General features: G+C 44.3%; 1 protein-coding gene across 1 annotated transcript in view; it reads right to left on the reverse strand.

The window, feature by feature from the left end:
* Spag6 (sperm associated antigen 6) overlaps positions 1–6626 on the reverse strand; it is a 104949-nt gene extending 98323 nt beyond the window's left edge. Inside the window, exons 1-2 of the mRNA XM_004668415.2 lie at positions 6552–6626; positions 6385–6480 (exon numbers count right to left, since the gene is read on the reverse strand). Coding sequence (XP_004668472.1) covers positions 6385–6480; positions 6552–6576 — 121 coding nt within the window. The 5' untranslated portion in view covers positions 6577–6626. The remainder of the gene's footprint in view (positions 1–6384; positions 6481–6551) is intronic.
* Between the last annotated feature and the right edge of the window lie 10094 nt (positions 6627–16720).

The following is a 16720-nucleotide window of genomic DNA, read 5'->3' on the forward strand; positions in this document are numbered from 1 at the left end:
AACTGAACCGAGGACTTTGTGCTTGCTAAACAAGAACTCTACCAACTGAATTATATCCCCAGCACAAGCCTTTGAGTTAAAAATAAATAAATAGGGCTGGAGAGATGGCTTAGCAGTTAAGCGCTTGCCTGTGATGCCTAAGGACCCCAGTTCGAGGCTCCATTCCCCAGGACCCATGTTAGCCAGATGCACAAGGGGGCACATGCGTCTGGAGTTCGTTTGCAGTGGCTGGAACCCCTGGCGCGCCCATTCTCTCTCTCTCTGCCTCTTTCTCTCTCTGTCACTTTCAAATAAATAAATAAAAATAAACCAAAAAAATCAAAATAAATAAATAAAAGCACGTCATAAGCCAGATGCAGTGGTATGCACCTGTATGTAATCCCAGCACTAAGGAGGCTGAAGCAGGAGGATCATACAAGGCCAATGTGAGCTACATTAGCAAGACCCTGTCTCAAAAATAAACAAAAAAAAATGAATTTTAATCTAAGTCTATAAAACTTTCTAAAAATAATACATATACTATAATAATGACTCTGAGTTGGCATAAGCATATAACTTAAAATACTTAGAAAGGCAAGTGAAGACTACTCCCTTCGGAGACATATATGTATGTGTATATCACATTTCAACTAGACTTTTGAAAAAGCTCAAATAAAGCCATTAATGTAATACTGAGCCAGCCTTATAACAGAAAGCATGAGGAAAATGACAATACCAATACTTCCTTTTGAAAACTAGGGAGGTCTGGCTTATATTCATATAGGCCATGTCACTGGCTAAAAGGCAAGGCCAACATTTTTCTCAGAATGTAGCCCTAGATGTCTCCTAGCGCCAATACAACTACTTAATTAGAAATCTCAAAGTTCTGCCATCACTGAAAAAGTACTTCATATAAAAAAGTATTATTAAATCAAAAACAAAGGGAGGAAGTGTTCGTTACAGATCATGTCAATCAACCAGCAACTAAGGGCCAATCCCTGCACTGCTCCACTTAAGATGTTCTGAACCACCCATGACTCTTGTCAGTAAATCCCAGAGAAACTGACTGCCCAGGGCTGAAAGCAACTTTCTCCTGAGGGACCCACCTTGATTTAGGCAGGTTATCAGTCCAAGTTTTTATGAATTACTATGTTGGTTCTCAACTCCCAGTGAATTACAGAGTTTTTTTATTTTAATAAAAGTTCTCAGGGAAAAAAATAGGTATATATATTTGTATACACACACACACACACACACACACACACACACACACAGATGCAAGCAGAGACAAAGACAAGAGAAAGGGAACTCCTGGACCTCCTGACACTGCAAACAAACTCCAGATGTGTGTGCCACCCTGTGTATCTGGCTTTTCTTGGGTAATGAGGAATCAAACCCCCAGTCTTTAGATTTTGCAAGCAAGCTCCTAAATCACTTAGAATCAGTTTGTTAAGTTTTCCCAAGAAAACTTAGGAGTCAGAGAAGCCTAAAGATACCTATGAGGCCAACTTAAACTCAATACCACTCCCAATCCCTCACACCCCCATGGATTTATCAGCTGAAGCTCTCCAAGGCTGGCTCCATTCAAATTCTCATGATGGTCTCCTCAAGATCTCAAAAGCTAACAAGTTTAACAATTATTGGATGACCACTGGTACCTAAAGACCTAAACTGAGAACCTGTTTCAAAGTTAACATTCATTAGGAAATTCTAGGACTATCTAGAAACAATTTTCTAATACTTGCAAAGAAAGTAGAAAAAGCACAAGATGAAGCTGCAATTAAGAAATGAGTTCTAGAGGCTGAGGGGAAAGTCAGTGCTTTAAGTTAAATGTTTTATATTCACAAACTTAAGCCTTTTTCATTTTGCTTTGTTTGCCTTGTTTGAGACAGAGTCTCATACATTCCAGACTGGCCTTGAACTTCTTAAAGAGCTAAGGATTACCTTGAATTTCTGATCCTCTTGCCTCCACCTCCTGAGTGCTGGGATTAAAGATGTGTGCCTCCATGCCTGGTTTTAAAACTCCTCTTATATTATATTAATAAAATATGCCAAATACAAATAGCATGATTGGTTAAGTTTTTTGATGTCACTGCTAATTTAGTTTTCTGTTTCAATAACCATTGGAACAGCTGGTCTTGTAAGAGAAACATAGTATTTTTACACATCAGGATACATTATGAACATTAGCTATGGGATTTTCCTTCTCATAAGTACTGAGATATTAAATTATATGAAGATTTTCACTCCATTGCATATCATGTTTAAAATCATTTTATATTGACGGTATGTGTTTAAAGCCTAAACCAAAGTCAAAGTCAGCAAAATAGCTTCATATAAATGAATAAAGTGTTATGCAAACTTCTTTATTCCTCCTCACCTAAAAACATAATTAAGTACTGATCTGCCCTATTTTACTGTTGTACAATAGGTAACATGTAAAGTATTATTAATTTTTACCTCCACTATAAAATAGTTGCTTTAGAAACCATATATTTTATATAGCCAAGCAGTATAAAAATAATTTTCTTGGAGCCTTTATTACCTTGCTTTAGAAGACTTCCTAAATACAGCAAAGAGTTGCCTGGTGTTCCAATATACAAAAAGAATGTTTCTTATATTTAATAACTAATCAACTAGCTCTTAATTGCTGAAGATTATTATTATTGGTAAAAATAACAAGGTATTAATTCTATTATTGTCATATGTTGGTGATTATTCTAGAAGCAAAATATCAAAATTCATTTTTAAACAGCTGCAAGATGTAATGATTCAAGCATGCAGGGCTTACAGGTACATAAATAACTTTTTATAACAAGCATTAAATCAGGCATATCCAAGCTGTGACCCACAGGCCCCATGCACCCCAGAATAGCCATGAATGTGTCCCAACACATTTGTAGATAACAACATAATGCCTTATAAACTTGTTCACATTTTTATGTGTTCTTTTGACTTAGAAGGAATAAAGCACAATTTTAAAATCCAAGGTTATAGACACATGGTACATAGTTCTCTCTAGTAACAACTGTTATTAAAAAACCAAACTTTGCCTTTGTTTAGGCATGGTCTTGCTTCGTATCCTGGCTGGGTGGAGCTTGCTATGTAGCACACACTGGATACCAATTCATGGGCCGTCCTTCTGCTTCCATCTCCAGCGGGCTGAGATTGTAAGGTGAATCATCACACCTGTCTAGAAGTCAAACTTACTGTTTTTCAAATAGTCTGAAGAAGAGAACTTACAATACTTCATTTGCTTTGGTGATGACTTTGGAAATAATAGGTAAAGCAAATCCTCTTGTTAGCTTAACAATGAGAAACAGCAGAGATTTAAAACGTAATAAAACTCCATAGTGTTCATCTTTATATCCCTTTCACATACAACGATTCAAAATTCTTAGCAAAAGGAATTACAGTTTGTTCATGATGCCTATATGTAATTTTTTTCTATCATTTTGGATCCATGATACATGTTTAACCAGTATACTGGTGAGGGGACAAAACAAAATCCTCCAAGTAGGTAGGCAATATCTTGAACTCAAGAATAAAATGCATTGGTATTTTATATTGCTAAAAGGCACTTGCCTGACAAAAGCTGATTTACAATAAACAATTAATACATATTATGGTTCATTCAAATGCATTTTTTGAGTCCATGATATTTTAAAAGAAATAACCCTTTGAATGGTTAAATTCATTGACTAGCAACAAAAGGCTTTATAACAAAGCCTTCAGGTTATTTTTTTATTTGAAAGCGACAGACAGAGCAAGAGGCAGATAGAGAGAGGGAGAGAGAATGGGTGCGCCAGGGCCTCCAGCCACTGCAAACGAGTTCTAGATGCATGTGCCCTCTTGTGCATCTGGCTAACGTGGGTCCTGGGGAGTTGAGCCTCGAACCGGGGTCCTTAGGCTTCACAGGCAAGCGCTTAACCGCTAAGCCATCTCTCTAGCCCCTACAGGTTATTTTATGTCTAGAAGAATATGTGGGTATTCATGATTTAAAATTACTACTGGAATGCTTGAATCTAAACCAAAATATGTTGAAAAATAAGTTCCCCCAAGAAAAGGAAAAAGTCTTAGCATTCCATCAAGATAGTATTCAAAGGCAGATCATTTCAAAACACTGTTCTATTCCTTTTGTATTCCATCTCTTCATAAACCAGATGTATGACACAATGTCGAATCTAATCCACAAGCCACTTGTACTTTGATGATCACTTAATCAGCCAGTATGGATTAAATTCCTTTTAAGCTTGGTTGCAGTGGCTCTTGCCTGCAGCCCCCACTACTTGGGAGGAGCTTAAGGAATTCAAGACTAGCCTTGGCAAACTCTGTCTCAAAAAGAAAAAAAAGAAGAAAAATTTTGCAATGTATTTTAGTTTGTACTCTTATAGAAAGAGGTAGCCTGTCACTAGAATCCTAAAGATATACTCTTTATCTTAAGTGTTATGTACATTGCAGTATTTCAGTATTAAATTTCTAAAATAATATTCTCCCATTTAAAAACATAAAGTTTTAGTTTGCCTACATATATATTATCCAGACAGTAAATTTCTGTAAATAGTTAAATGTCCATTCACAGATAACACTGAGTAGGACCAATGAGAGAGAAAAAAAACTTACAAAGAAACTGCATGTAACACTGTAAAACGCCCTAATGAACTTAACATTTACATATGGACGCTTTGAGTATTATGAGTGCATACACACATAACAAAGAAAATTAATCAACAAGATATAGTAAAACTTTAGAAATGGATACTAGTTTAGTGGTTGACAATAGCTACGGACAGCAGGGTAGGTGTAATTATAAAAGGACAACACAAAAGATCATTGTAATGACTAAAGTGTAATGTTTCTTGCCTGCAGTGCTGGTGGGTATACGTGTGGTAAAATTACATAGAATGAAACAGATAAATGCAACTGGAGAAACATAAATAAAAACTAATTTCGGTCATTCTCAGCCTTCATGTCATGATAATGTACTACAGTTTTGAACGATGTCACTGGAGAAAGCAAATTAAAGAGTAAATATACTCTATATTATTCCTTACAACTACATGTTAATCTACAATTGTCTCAAAATAAAAATACTTTCTTATTCCAAATCCCACCCTGACACCACCAATAAAAACACCTAAGAAATAACCAAAATCCTGGAGACAAAAGAACCAGATAGGTGCAGAGGTGATACCTCTCAGCAGAGTAAACAGTCTAAATATTCTTGCTCTGTCGATTTGTTTGCATTTCTTTTTTAATGATGTGTTAATTTAAATTAGTTTCACAGTTCAAATCCTATAACCTGAAGATTTCTTAGGCCATAGAAATAACTACCTTACAATTCAGTGTTTGTTGTGGGAAGTTGTTTTCTGACCCTCTTGAACTCTCAGCAGCTGTGATTACCACAGATCCACATTAGACTGGGCCCCTTAACTTTCCTCCCAGAGGATCAACAGGCAGTGACCAGTTGCTAGGGTGAGGAGTTTAATAGGCCCTGCCCTTCCCCAGGGGACACAGACATGGCCAAAGGTTGCTGGGGCAGAGACATTTTCTTAAGTCTCATGGCTCATGGAAGCAAACCTGGATCCACTGGCTCACCCCCAGGCTAAGCTTGGGTAAAATACTTCTTTCACTTGTCCTTGGTGCCCTACCAGGAGTAAACAGATGTGTGATCCAGGAAAAATTCACATAACAGTGGGGGAATCCTATTTTAACCCACGAAAAGTGAAGCCTCTCTCCCTTCTCCTTTCTCTCTTCTTTTCTTCCAAGAGTCAAGCATACCCTTCCCCTTCACTCACACAAGCTAGGAATTACCGGAGTTTCTCTGCTGCCCAGAAGACCCGAGTGATCAAAAGGTGAAGAGAAATGGCACCAGGATAAAAAATGGTCTGGTTGGGATAGGTTCCCATCACATAAAATGATTTCCAGGCTGTTCGGATAGCCACGATTCAGCTAGACAACTTGCTGATCACAATGAAGATATCAGACCTCTCACCCCATAGCTCTCACCAGATGACACCTTAAGGGGACTGGAGACTGTACAGAAGGGATTTGCAGGGGCTCCTGTAGTTTTACTACTCACAGAGCAGGACCGCCAGGAGCTGCGACCAGGGAGGGCGCTGGCGGGACGGGCCGGGTGGACGGGGCGGCGAGGGACCGGGAGCGCGGGACGGGCCGGGTGGACGGGGCGGCGAGGGGCCGGGAGCGCGGGACAGGCCGGGTGGACGGGGCGGCGAGGGACCGGGAGCGCGGGACGGGCCGGGTGGACGGGGCGGCGAGGGGCCGGGAGCGCGGGACAGGCCGGGTGGACGGGGCGGCGAGGGGCCGGGAGCGCGGGACAGGCCGGGTGGACGGGGCGGCGAGGGACCGGCAGGTGGGAACCGAGGGGCGCGCGGTGCGGCTCACCCGCGTTTTGCAGTGTCTCGATGTTTTGGGGTCTGGTTGCCTGCTCCGCCACCATCTGCACGAACCGGGTCCGGGCGTTCTGGTACTGTTCGAACACTGTGGAGAAAGGGTCGGTGGAGCGGCCGGCGCGCCGCCAGCCCGTCGGGGCGCCCCCGCCGCGGCCCTACCTTGCAGCACCTGCCGCTGGCTCATGATGCCGCCGCTCGGCCGTCCGCGGACGCAGCACCCCGGCCACCCAGACCTCTGTGTACCCCGACTCCAGGCAACCAACCGGAACCGGAACGCCGCCGTCTCACAGCAACGGCTGGTCCCGGCGTGACGTCACGGTCGCGGTCCCGCGGCCCGCCGAGCCGGATCATCCCGGAGGAACCCCGCATGGACGTGCATTCTCTGGCCCCGTCAAGCTAATGCTGAGCTCGCAGACCTTCTGTCAGATGCGGGGCATTTCTGATTCAGGGTTCCTGGAGGGTCAAAACATCGCGTTCAAGCGATACCAGAGATTCAGGGAGTAAAGACAGGAAGAAATAATTCGATAAGTGTCCTGGCCTCCAGATGTTCTGCTGGTTAGTATCAGTCTTGCTGCTTCCTCGTTTCAGGGCGGTTTTAAAAACATTATTTCTATTTAAATGCGGGTTAGATGTTGTTTCTGAGTGGCATTTTCCAAAAGAAAGGGAGTCTTCACCTGGAAAGACTAACTTATGTCACTTGGTTTAACAAAATTTAGCACTGCACTTAGTCTACCATTAGTTTTTACCTTCTCTTTGAAAGCAGTATACAGTTTCTGTAACAGGTGTCAACTTTAAAAATGTCTCTTTCTGAAACTATAATTTCACCAGATGTCACATGGGCAAATAACCGCAGCTGCTCCAGAGTGGTCTCGAGACAGAAAACCCTTGTCTCCTCTGCTGCGGAACGGTGCGTGCAGATGAATCTCACACCTGGAGACCTCTACGATAACTTGAAATTTCACCTTGATCTGAGCTCTCTGATAAAGTTAGTGGGATTTAGTGGAACCCCTACTAGTTGTGGAATGAATTCCGATCTAAGAAATGTCTTAGTCTTTTCCCAGGTACCCTCCCTGCAGGGCCCATACATGACTTGCCAGTAACCAATTCCCTTAACTTAGGTATAAGTTTCACAATGATGTCTACATTTTCCCACCATGTCCTTTAAAAGAAAGGTTGGTATGTGGCTCTCATTTAGACATATAGGCAAAACACTGAGTAAATAAATATAATTGCAAATGAGCCATCATAATTTCATTTTCAGTTCCTTGTTGCATTGTGGGAAAATCCCCATAAAACTGAAAGATCCCATTGTTTAGTTTCAGTCTTTAAACAGTTGCAGCTCCTAAACTGGACACCTACCATTGTCAGTGGTTGCTTCTTTACTTTCAAATAGTTAAGAGGTCAAATGTGCAAAAAGATATAAACCTCTAAACATAACATAGTCTACTTATAGGATGCTACGTAGTTTGAATACTTAAGTTCAAATGGCATGCAAATGAGTTTAAAGTATGGAGCCTGAGTGTGTCATTAACAACACCTGTGAGTTAAATTTATTGTTCCTGAAAAAACATGATAGGATACCTGTTTCTTGTCTGAAGCACTTGGACATATGAAAGAAGTTAGTTTATTCTGACTTTCTCTTCTAAAGACTTTAAAGTTAAATGGATCATTGTGATATAATGACCATAATGTACATACCAAATAAATTGTTACCAATTAAATATAAAATATGACAAACATTAACTGACAAAATCACTCCAAGTTTCTGACCCATTTTTCTGCTTACAAACTAAAAATGCTTCTCTGCTTTCCAAAGTTAAGTAAATGATCAAAGATCACATGCAAACCTGTACACTGGCAGCTAAGCAACTAGAAAGAACTACTGGGAAAGATGTTTTAAAAGTGTTATTAAACTAAAGATATTGTTCTTAAAGCACCAGCTGACTTTAAAGATATATAATGTACTTGACACATAAAATTATGTATTTGATTAAATGTAAATGTTTCACTGCAGTGTGGAAGACTCTGCCTCCTTTTAAAGTTACTTAAATGTCTTCAAAATCATTTTTTTCACCTAATTTCTTTATAAAACTGAAACCCACGAGTATAGTAAAATCCTAACTCTTTAAGAATAGAAAAAATAGCAGTCATGGGACTATAGCTACCCATGTCTAAAAAAAGCTTTGCTAATCTTAACATACCTTATTTTTTCAGTTGCTAGCTCAACTTCAAAAGTTCAAGTTTGAGGCCAGAGAGATGGCTCAGCAGTAAAAGGCACTTGCTTGCAAAGACTGCCAGCATGAGTTTGATTCCTCAATACCCACATAAAGCCAGAGACACAGAATGGCATGCACATGTGTCTGGAATTGCTTTGCAGTGGCAAGAGACTGCAGCCCCCATTCATTCTCTCTTTCTCTCTCTCTCAAATAAAAATATTTTTAAAAGTTCAGGGATATGTGCTAATCAGATATTTAAACCAACATTTTTAAACCGTGTTAAAGCATTTGAGGGGTATTCCTCTAAAGACAAAATAAATAATGGGTGCCAAACACTATCTATGAAGGCAAGAAGTATAGTAGGAGACATTCATTCATTCTGCAAGCAGTATAGTGCAGTTTGTATGAGTTGTCCACGCAATTGCCTACAGCTGTGTTAAGGACTCATTGCAGCAAAGTTCTCTCAGAGCAAGAATAATAGGGTTAGGATCAAGTACGAAATTGTGAAAATATCTGAAACCTCATTCAAATAATAAAAAATAAAATATGTGGACATGAAATTGATTTTTAAAAAGAATCAGACAGCCGTGGTGGTGCACACCTTTGATGTGAGTTGGAGGCCACTCTGACACTACATAGTGAATCCCAGCTCAGCCTGGGCTAGCTGATCCTACCTGAACGTACCTCTAAAAAACAAAAATAAAAAATAAAAAGAGAATTCAAACATGTTAGCATTTTAAAGGCGTTCAACTGGCAATTGCATGTAATTTAGTCAAGTTATGACAGTTTAGTAATCACTTTGCCAATATCAAGTGCAAAACTACTGAAAAACCTCCACAAAAGCATTGCACCTTTCATAACCAAATTAGTAGACGCCACATACCATTGACAACAGTGAAAGCAAACATACGGATATCTTAAAAGCTGTATAAGCCCTGTTTGGGGACAGAACATCGTTTAGATCTGAGCAGACCATTGAGCTGCGCGTAGTAGACATGATTTGAACACTTCCACCACCAGGAAAAGATGACCGCTGCTACGCATGCTTTGTGTTTCTCTTCTTAGTCTTTGCTTTTCTAATCCTTTAAAGTCAACTCTACGCGTTCGAAACTTCCAGGTTCTTATGCTTCCAAATGATAATGCTAAGAGGACCGTGATTTAGGTGTTCAACAGTCCTAAAGACACACCTGCACACGTAGTTTTCCTTCCCAGTAGTTCAGAGATTCAAGTCACCTTGTCACTCCCAAAAAAAACAAGATTAAAGACATTCAACCCATGAACTATTTTACTTGCCCGGTCAAAAAGCATCACGTACCACAGTAATTGATAAGAAGTTAAGTTTTTAATGTTGAAGTCGACACAGCATTTTCCATGACATTTAACATGCATGACAAAAAAAAAATGCTGCTTATGGTATGTATCTCCTTTTAAAGACTTACCAGAGTTTTTCTAATTAAAAGTTGTTTGAAAGCCCTGAGCACTACTACCTCAACAACCTCTCAAAGCCCACATTTTGTTGCTGGACTTCTCTTAGGAGTATCTATTTTGCTGTCCCATCTCTTTGCTTCGTATTATTATTACTACACAAAACACAAGGGGCAAAGACAGAACGCGCCTCGGAGGAAGCCGCCCCTAGGCGCACCAAGCTGGCGTTTGGGGTCTCGACCCAAGGCTGGGTCGCGGGCGCTGCGGAACCGCCCCGGGGTGGCAGCTGCGCCCGGCGTCCGCCCGAAGGACCGGGCTCCAACTCGCTCAGCTTTTGCCCTTGGCCCAGACTTTCTCCGACTCCGCCGGCGGCGGGCGGCGCGGAGGGGGGCTGGGGGCGCGCGGGCGCCGGTACGGAAGCGCCACTCCGGGCTCGGAGCCGAGCTCCCGCGGCCTCCCGGGACGGCGTCCCGCTCCGCCCCGCGGGCCGCGGCCTGGGAGTCGGCGCGGCGGGGAGGTTGGCACCAGGAAGGCCTCTTTCGCTTTGGTTCTCGGCCGGGACTCGCACCCGGGCCGCGAAGCCGCGCGGGTTCCGGCCGAGGTCGTACTCTAGCGCCCGGTGCGCGGCGGGCCAGGCTGCGGGGCTCGGACGCGAGGCCGCGGCGGACGGAGGCCGGAACCGAGCGCCAGCACTTCCCGCGGCGGCCCGCCTGGCCCCGTCTCCTCCCAGGCCTGAGCGGCTGGGGTAGGGGAGGATTTCAAGCTCCCTTCGCCACAGTGGGGTGTTAGAACCCGCGCTGCCTTGCCACAGGCAGCTCCCTGAAACCCTGCAGCGCAGGCCGACTCCCGCAGGCGGGTACCGGAGCCCAAGTCTCGTCGGGGGCGGGGGGCGGGGGGGCCGGGGGGAGGAGGAGCAGCTGCACCTCACTGCGCATGTGCAAGCCTCGAAGATATTTTTAAAAAACCTTCAGTGGTTCTCTGTATCAAGTCCCAAGTCAAAACATCTTGTGCACTGATTATTTTAGAGAGTACTTGGTAGTATGCGCTGACTCCTAGAAATTACTGAGAAAGAATAGAAAAGGTTTTCAAGGCTTCTGAACCCTTTGAAGTAAAAATAGCGGCTTCTGTCTGTTAATTCTCTAGGTTCATTCCTCAAGCAGAGATGGTCAGAGTGAATACTCATCAGCTCCGCGAAAGTGATAGACTATATTCAATACACAGTGGAGAAAGCCCCTATTCTCTTAGAGAAAATGCTGGCACTGTGATTCACACCCTCTTTTGTGGTTATTATTTAAGAAGAAACTTCTGAATATTGCCAAAGTAGAATTATTTTAATTTACCTCTTACTCCAATAATAACACATATTTAGAGTGAAGAATAAATATCCTGATATAAACAATATAAAAGAACTACCCATAAGAAGAAAATATTAATGCCTTTCCCATTAAGAAGAAAAATATAGCCTTAAAGAAATGAATTACACAAATATTTTTTATCCTAGAAGCGGTTTTTGTCTCTTGCTAAAACAACGTGCAATTGCTTACCGTTTTATTTAAAACCCAAGCGAAAAGGTCATGGAAGTTTACAAATAATTGCAGTATGTTGATGGACTTATCTCAAGGAGAAGCGTCTTGGTAATGAACTGCTGGCAATACTAATGCCACATAATGGATAAAGAGAGGTACAGCCTTCTTGTAACAAAACTTAATACAAAACGTTGAATTCTTTTTTAAATTGGTGTTCATGTAAACGTAAGGAAGTTTAAAAGGGATACCCAGCTGGGCATAGTGGCTCATGCCTTTCATCTCAGCACTCCGGAGCAAGCAGAGGTAGGAGGATCGCCCTGAGTTTGAGGCCACCCTGAGACTACATAGTGAATTCCAGGACAGCCTGAGCTAGAGTGAGGTACCCAGGTATCAGTTGTCTGTCTGGAAACGGATATTCCCAGAACCCACTGCAGACCTTGGCAAATGGAAGAAACTTTTGTTTCACTACAGTCTCTCTGTGTGTATTAGTGTGCATTTGCCTGGGTCTGCATTAAAGGTTTTTTTTTATTAAAAGTTTATTATACTGAATTTTCTAGGAAATGTTCTCTAAAGTGGTGTAAAGCATGTTTATAAAGGAATTATTTGATTAAAATAACCATTTGGTAAAACCAAATGAGTTTTATTGAATCTGGTGCCTCTTAGAAAATGATGGAAGTTTGAAGATGACACAAATGAAAATCTTTTAAGAAAATTGTCATGAGTCATATTCAGAAAGAAACAGTTGGTAAGCTCATTTTTCTCAAGCTTCTCTCAGTCCTTAACTTACAGTAGAAAACAAACTGCAATGAATCACATTCAAAGCAAAGCAATCTCCTAAGCTAATTATTGATAAAACTTATCTGTCTGATTCATGAACAGTTAAAAGCTGTGTTTCCCCCACCACAATGAATTCATGAGTATTTTAGACATGTACTTACTGAACCTAGGACTTTTGATGAGAAGGCTGGAAAGGAGTAAAAAATTGAGTGGTACGATTCAATAGAAATGTAACAGATACCCCCCACAATAAATAAACAAACAAAAAAAAGATCTCTGTATGGAAGTACATTATGAAAATGGCATGGTTGTCAGACCCAATTGCTTGGTTTTTGAGTAGTCATAGAAGGAATTCTACAGCCTTAGAGTGCAGCCTCAAAAGCAACAGCAATCCAGGCTTTAGTTTAAATAAAACAATGAGGTCCATCATTATTCATGTCAATAATTCACATGAATATGAATGCATTTTGATGTTATCTTTCAACCTATTGAAAGACAGTAATAAGGAAAAATAGGCAATATTTTTAACTTGATCCAAAGGAAGTTGTTACAGCTTTTCTTTCTTGCAAGACCTTAGGAAGCACTGAAAACTTGTCTTTCTATTTCTAAGGTGATAGTGGGGTGGCTGGGCAGACAATAGGTAGCCTCTAGGAAGCTAGGAAGACTCACTTTCTTCTTAGAAGCAATTGTCTTAATGAATTTTACATTTGTGAAGTTTAAAGGTGAACTCTTTTTATAACACCTACAAGTCATTTTAGGAGATACTGTTTGAGTTTACAGCACTTATGATTATGATACAGTAACTATTTTCAGTATGTTTCAAGATGGGCTATCTTAGTGGATTTACAATGCCCAATGCCACCCATGTGAGTATTTTTGTAGAACCACAATAGCAGTTAGTTCATGTCACATCTGTGCTTTTTGACAGTCTGGAAACCACTTTAAAATCTTCTTACTAATAGATGTTTAACCAATTTCCCAAACATTTTCAGTTAGTAATTAGTAAAATTTCAGGTTCTATTGGACAATTTATAGTTCCACAAATCCTGAAACATTTATCAGATATTTCAAAACACAGTCTACCCCATTTGAAATATAATTAGGTTAAAATATTAATGTATGAGGATATTTAATGCTTAAAAGATGTTTAGCATTTTACAGAGTCCATTAAGCACATTCAAGATCATGATTGTTATTAACATGCTATTTTTCCCAATAAGAACTGTTGAGACTTCTGAAAACCTGACAGACATTAGTTGACTTCTAAAGGGCTTCAGAGCATAGAAAGTTAAAAAGACAGATGCTGTCCTCAAGCAACTTTAAATTTAGACATTTCAGGATATTTGTGACTTACATGACATTTCAGTCCACCTAACATGATGGGTTTAAAACGTCAAGGCAAGAACTGAGAGTGAAAGATTTGGCAACACACATATCCTAGTAGTCAAAGAAAAGATTTAGCTGAACACTGTGAACACTTTGCTTTAATAAAACCTGTCTAAAACACTAACAATAGTCCTACCGTTTAAGAAAGTTAAAACTTAGGCCCATGAACCACAGGAAAAGCAGAAAGATCCCTAATTACTTATGCAACCTCTGTCAAGGGTTGATGTGTTTTACCAAATGAAATGAAGGTGGTACTGTTTGTATGTACCAAGAAGCAAGTAAGCACCTGGATGTAACTTTTGAGCCAATACAAGTTACTACGCTTTGGGTTCCTTGCAAAATATTCGTGGTAGACAAAGAGGGAAGACTGTAGGTGTGCTTGTGCCTGTGAAAAAGGCCACCCTTACCAACAGCAGACACAATTAGCTCTGCTTTGTGTCAGTGTTACCAGAAAGGTATTGACCATCTTGACGTCTCCCCCCCCCCCACCCCATCCTATTCCAGATCTCAACAAAAGCCCTTTAATTGGCCATTGAAAGGGAATTTTGGCATACATCGAAAAAGAGGGCACCTGGGCTCCCAGCCGCTCCTATTGTATGCCGTGGGGGCAGGGCCAAGCCCGGGGAGTGAGGTTTTGAGACGAGTTGATCGTCCAAGAATATGAGCAACGGGCTGGGGGAGAGAGAGAATCCCCGAGATATTAAACAGGGGGAGGAAGGAATCTCCAGGCGTCCGAGCAGGCAGCGGTACCCGCGGCAGCTGTCCGGGATGCACTTAGTCGTGTGGTTGCTACTGGCAACCGAGCACTGCCTCACGCGCAGCCCGCAGCCTGCCGCGGCTGGAAGGAGGAGGCAGGGGAGCGGCGGCGGCTCCGCACCCCGGCCGCGGCCGCCCACCTGGCAGTCGCTGCCCCTAGCGCCAAACAGGTCCTTGGGGATTGACAGCGGCAGTGCCCCGCGGGGAGGTAAAGGGCTCCAGCGCCGAGGGCCTCACTGGCTTGAAAGCGTCAAAATACAGGCGTCCTCCGCGAGAACAACATGGCAGCTGTGACTGGAAGCTCCGCACCCTTCTGCACTCCATACCGACGGAGGCGGCCGACCCCGTCGAGCACGGTGCCCCCGCTGGGAGGCGACTCGGCCTGCGCCCCAGGAACCCGGCCCCAGGGGCGGCGCGCGGCCTCTCTCCCCCACCATTGTTCCTAGCCCGCAGCTCCCCCGCTAGGAGGACCTCAAATGCCCCTGGGGAAGTCGCCCTCCCGCCGTCCCCTCTCGTCCGGGAGGCTCTTTCCGTCTAGTCTTGGCTCGCCGTCTTCTTTCACATCTCGGAGGTGCGAGGCCAGAGACCAGGGAGGGGAAAAGGCGGGGTCAAACGCGGCGCCCCCACCCCATCCCACAGAAGAGACTGCGCGCGGGGCGGGCGGCTGCGGGCCGGGATTCACGCGGCCTGGGGAAGGCAGGATCCGCCACGCCCCAAGGTCCGTGCCCCGCCACAGCAGGCCCTCCACCCGAGGCCGAGCCCCACAGCTGGAAATGAGTTCAATACCCGCAGAGAAAGAAAGCTGGAGAAAATTTTGCATTTGCTAAAAAAAAAAAAAGTGTCTTTTTTTTTTAATGCCACGTAGACGAGACAATTGTGGTATTCAGCAGAAAGTGCTACAGAAATACCGTGAACCGCCACCAAATGGCGGTTCCTGCAGCATGGTGTCGCCCATTTTAGGCCACTTTCACTTCTGGGCAGATCCTCCCGAGGACTACCCCAGCGCTACAGAACGCCCGTGGGACCGCCGTGCGAAGGGGCGCCGGAGCCCGAGCGGAGCCGCGCGGTGCTCCCGAAGCCCTCGGCGACCGGCCGGCGTCGCTGCTCGGTAAGGCCGTCCTTGCCAAGACCGACGCGGCGCCGACGCTCAGCCGGTCGGTCCGCGTCAGCGCCCGGGAAGTAACACGTCGGATCGAGCACGCTCGGCCCGTCCGCAAGTCTCTTAACGTGGGCAGCTTGGTGCTCGTTAGCGAGCCAGCGAAACGCCCCACCGCCAGGACGCGTCACTGGGGAGGGAGAAGGGCTTTGGAAGGGCCCGCGCGGAGACGGGAGGATGGGGCGGGAGAAGACCCTCCGGCAGGCTCGGCCTGCGCCCGGGCTCGCCCCGCGGGGAGCTTCGGGCGACGCGCCTCGCGCCTGGGCAACCCCGCGGGTTGGACGGCTTCGGCAGGAAGGGGACCACCCTGCGAGACGGTGCGCCACCCTTCTTTGGCCGCGACTACCCTCGGGGTCCACCCTGGAGGGCGGCGGAGTCCCAGGCCTCCGGAGCCCCGCGGGGCTTGACAATCCAGCTTTCAAATTTGGCGGGAGTCGACTTGAGGGGCTGAGGGTGGCGCGAGGCGAGCGGCGCACGCGCAAAATGGCCTCCGGGTCCCCGCGGCCGGGCTCGCGCCGGCCAAGCCCGAGCGGGCGGCGCAGCTCGCAGCCCACAGCCGAGCTGGGCTCTTCCCCGCTCCTCCGAGGGCAAGTTCTCTATAAATTAGAAAAGGAAGAAAGGGTGTTTCCAGCTGACATACTCCTGTGGGGAAGGCAGCGCACCGGCCGCAGCGAGGTCATTTCCTCAGGTGTCCGGCCTCCCTGCACGCCGGCACTGTGTGTTTGTGGATGGAAAGTGCGATGACACACGAATCACATTCGTGCCCAGCTTCATCCTCCGCGCTTTACAACTCTCTCTCCTTTGTTCCACTCTGGATCACCAGACTGAGGATTGATTGACTCCTCCATGGACCGACTTGCCTCTTCAGAACCCTCTCAATCCATTTCTGTAACGTTCTCATACCTTCATCCCAATTGTCCACGCGTTTCTCAAGGACCCTGATCCGCAGCTCTCAGCTTGGGTTCTAGCTAATTTAGGACAGAGTTTGAGTTAGGACAAACCTTTGAGTCTGTATGAACCTTGAGATGATATTCTCGATGGATTGGGGGTCTTATGGTGACCCAACAATCAGAGCAACAAGGAATG

The sequence above is a fragment of the Jaculus jaculus genome, chromosome 15, assembly GCF_020740685.1.
Source record: "Jaculus jaculus isolate mJacJac1 chromosome 15, mJacJac1.mat.Y.cur, whole genome shotgun sequence".
NCBI lineage: Eukaryota > Metazoa > Chordata > Mammalia > Rodentia > Dipodidae > Jaculus > Jaculus jaculus.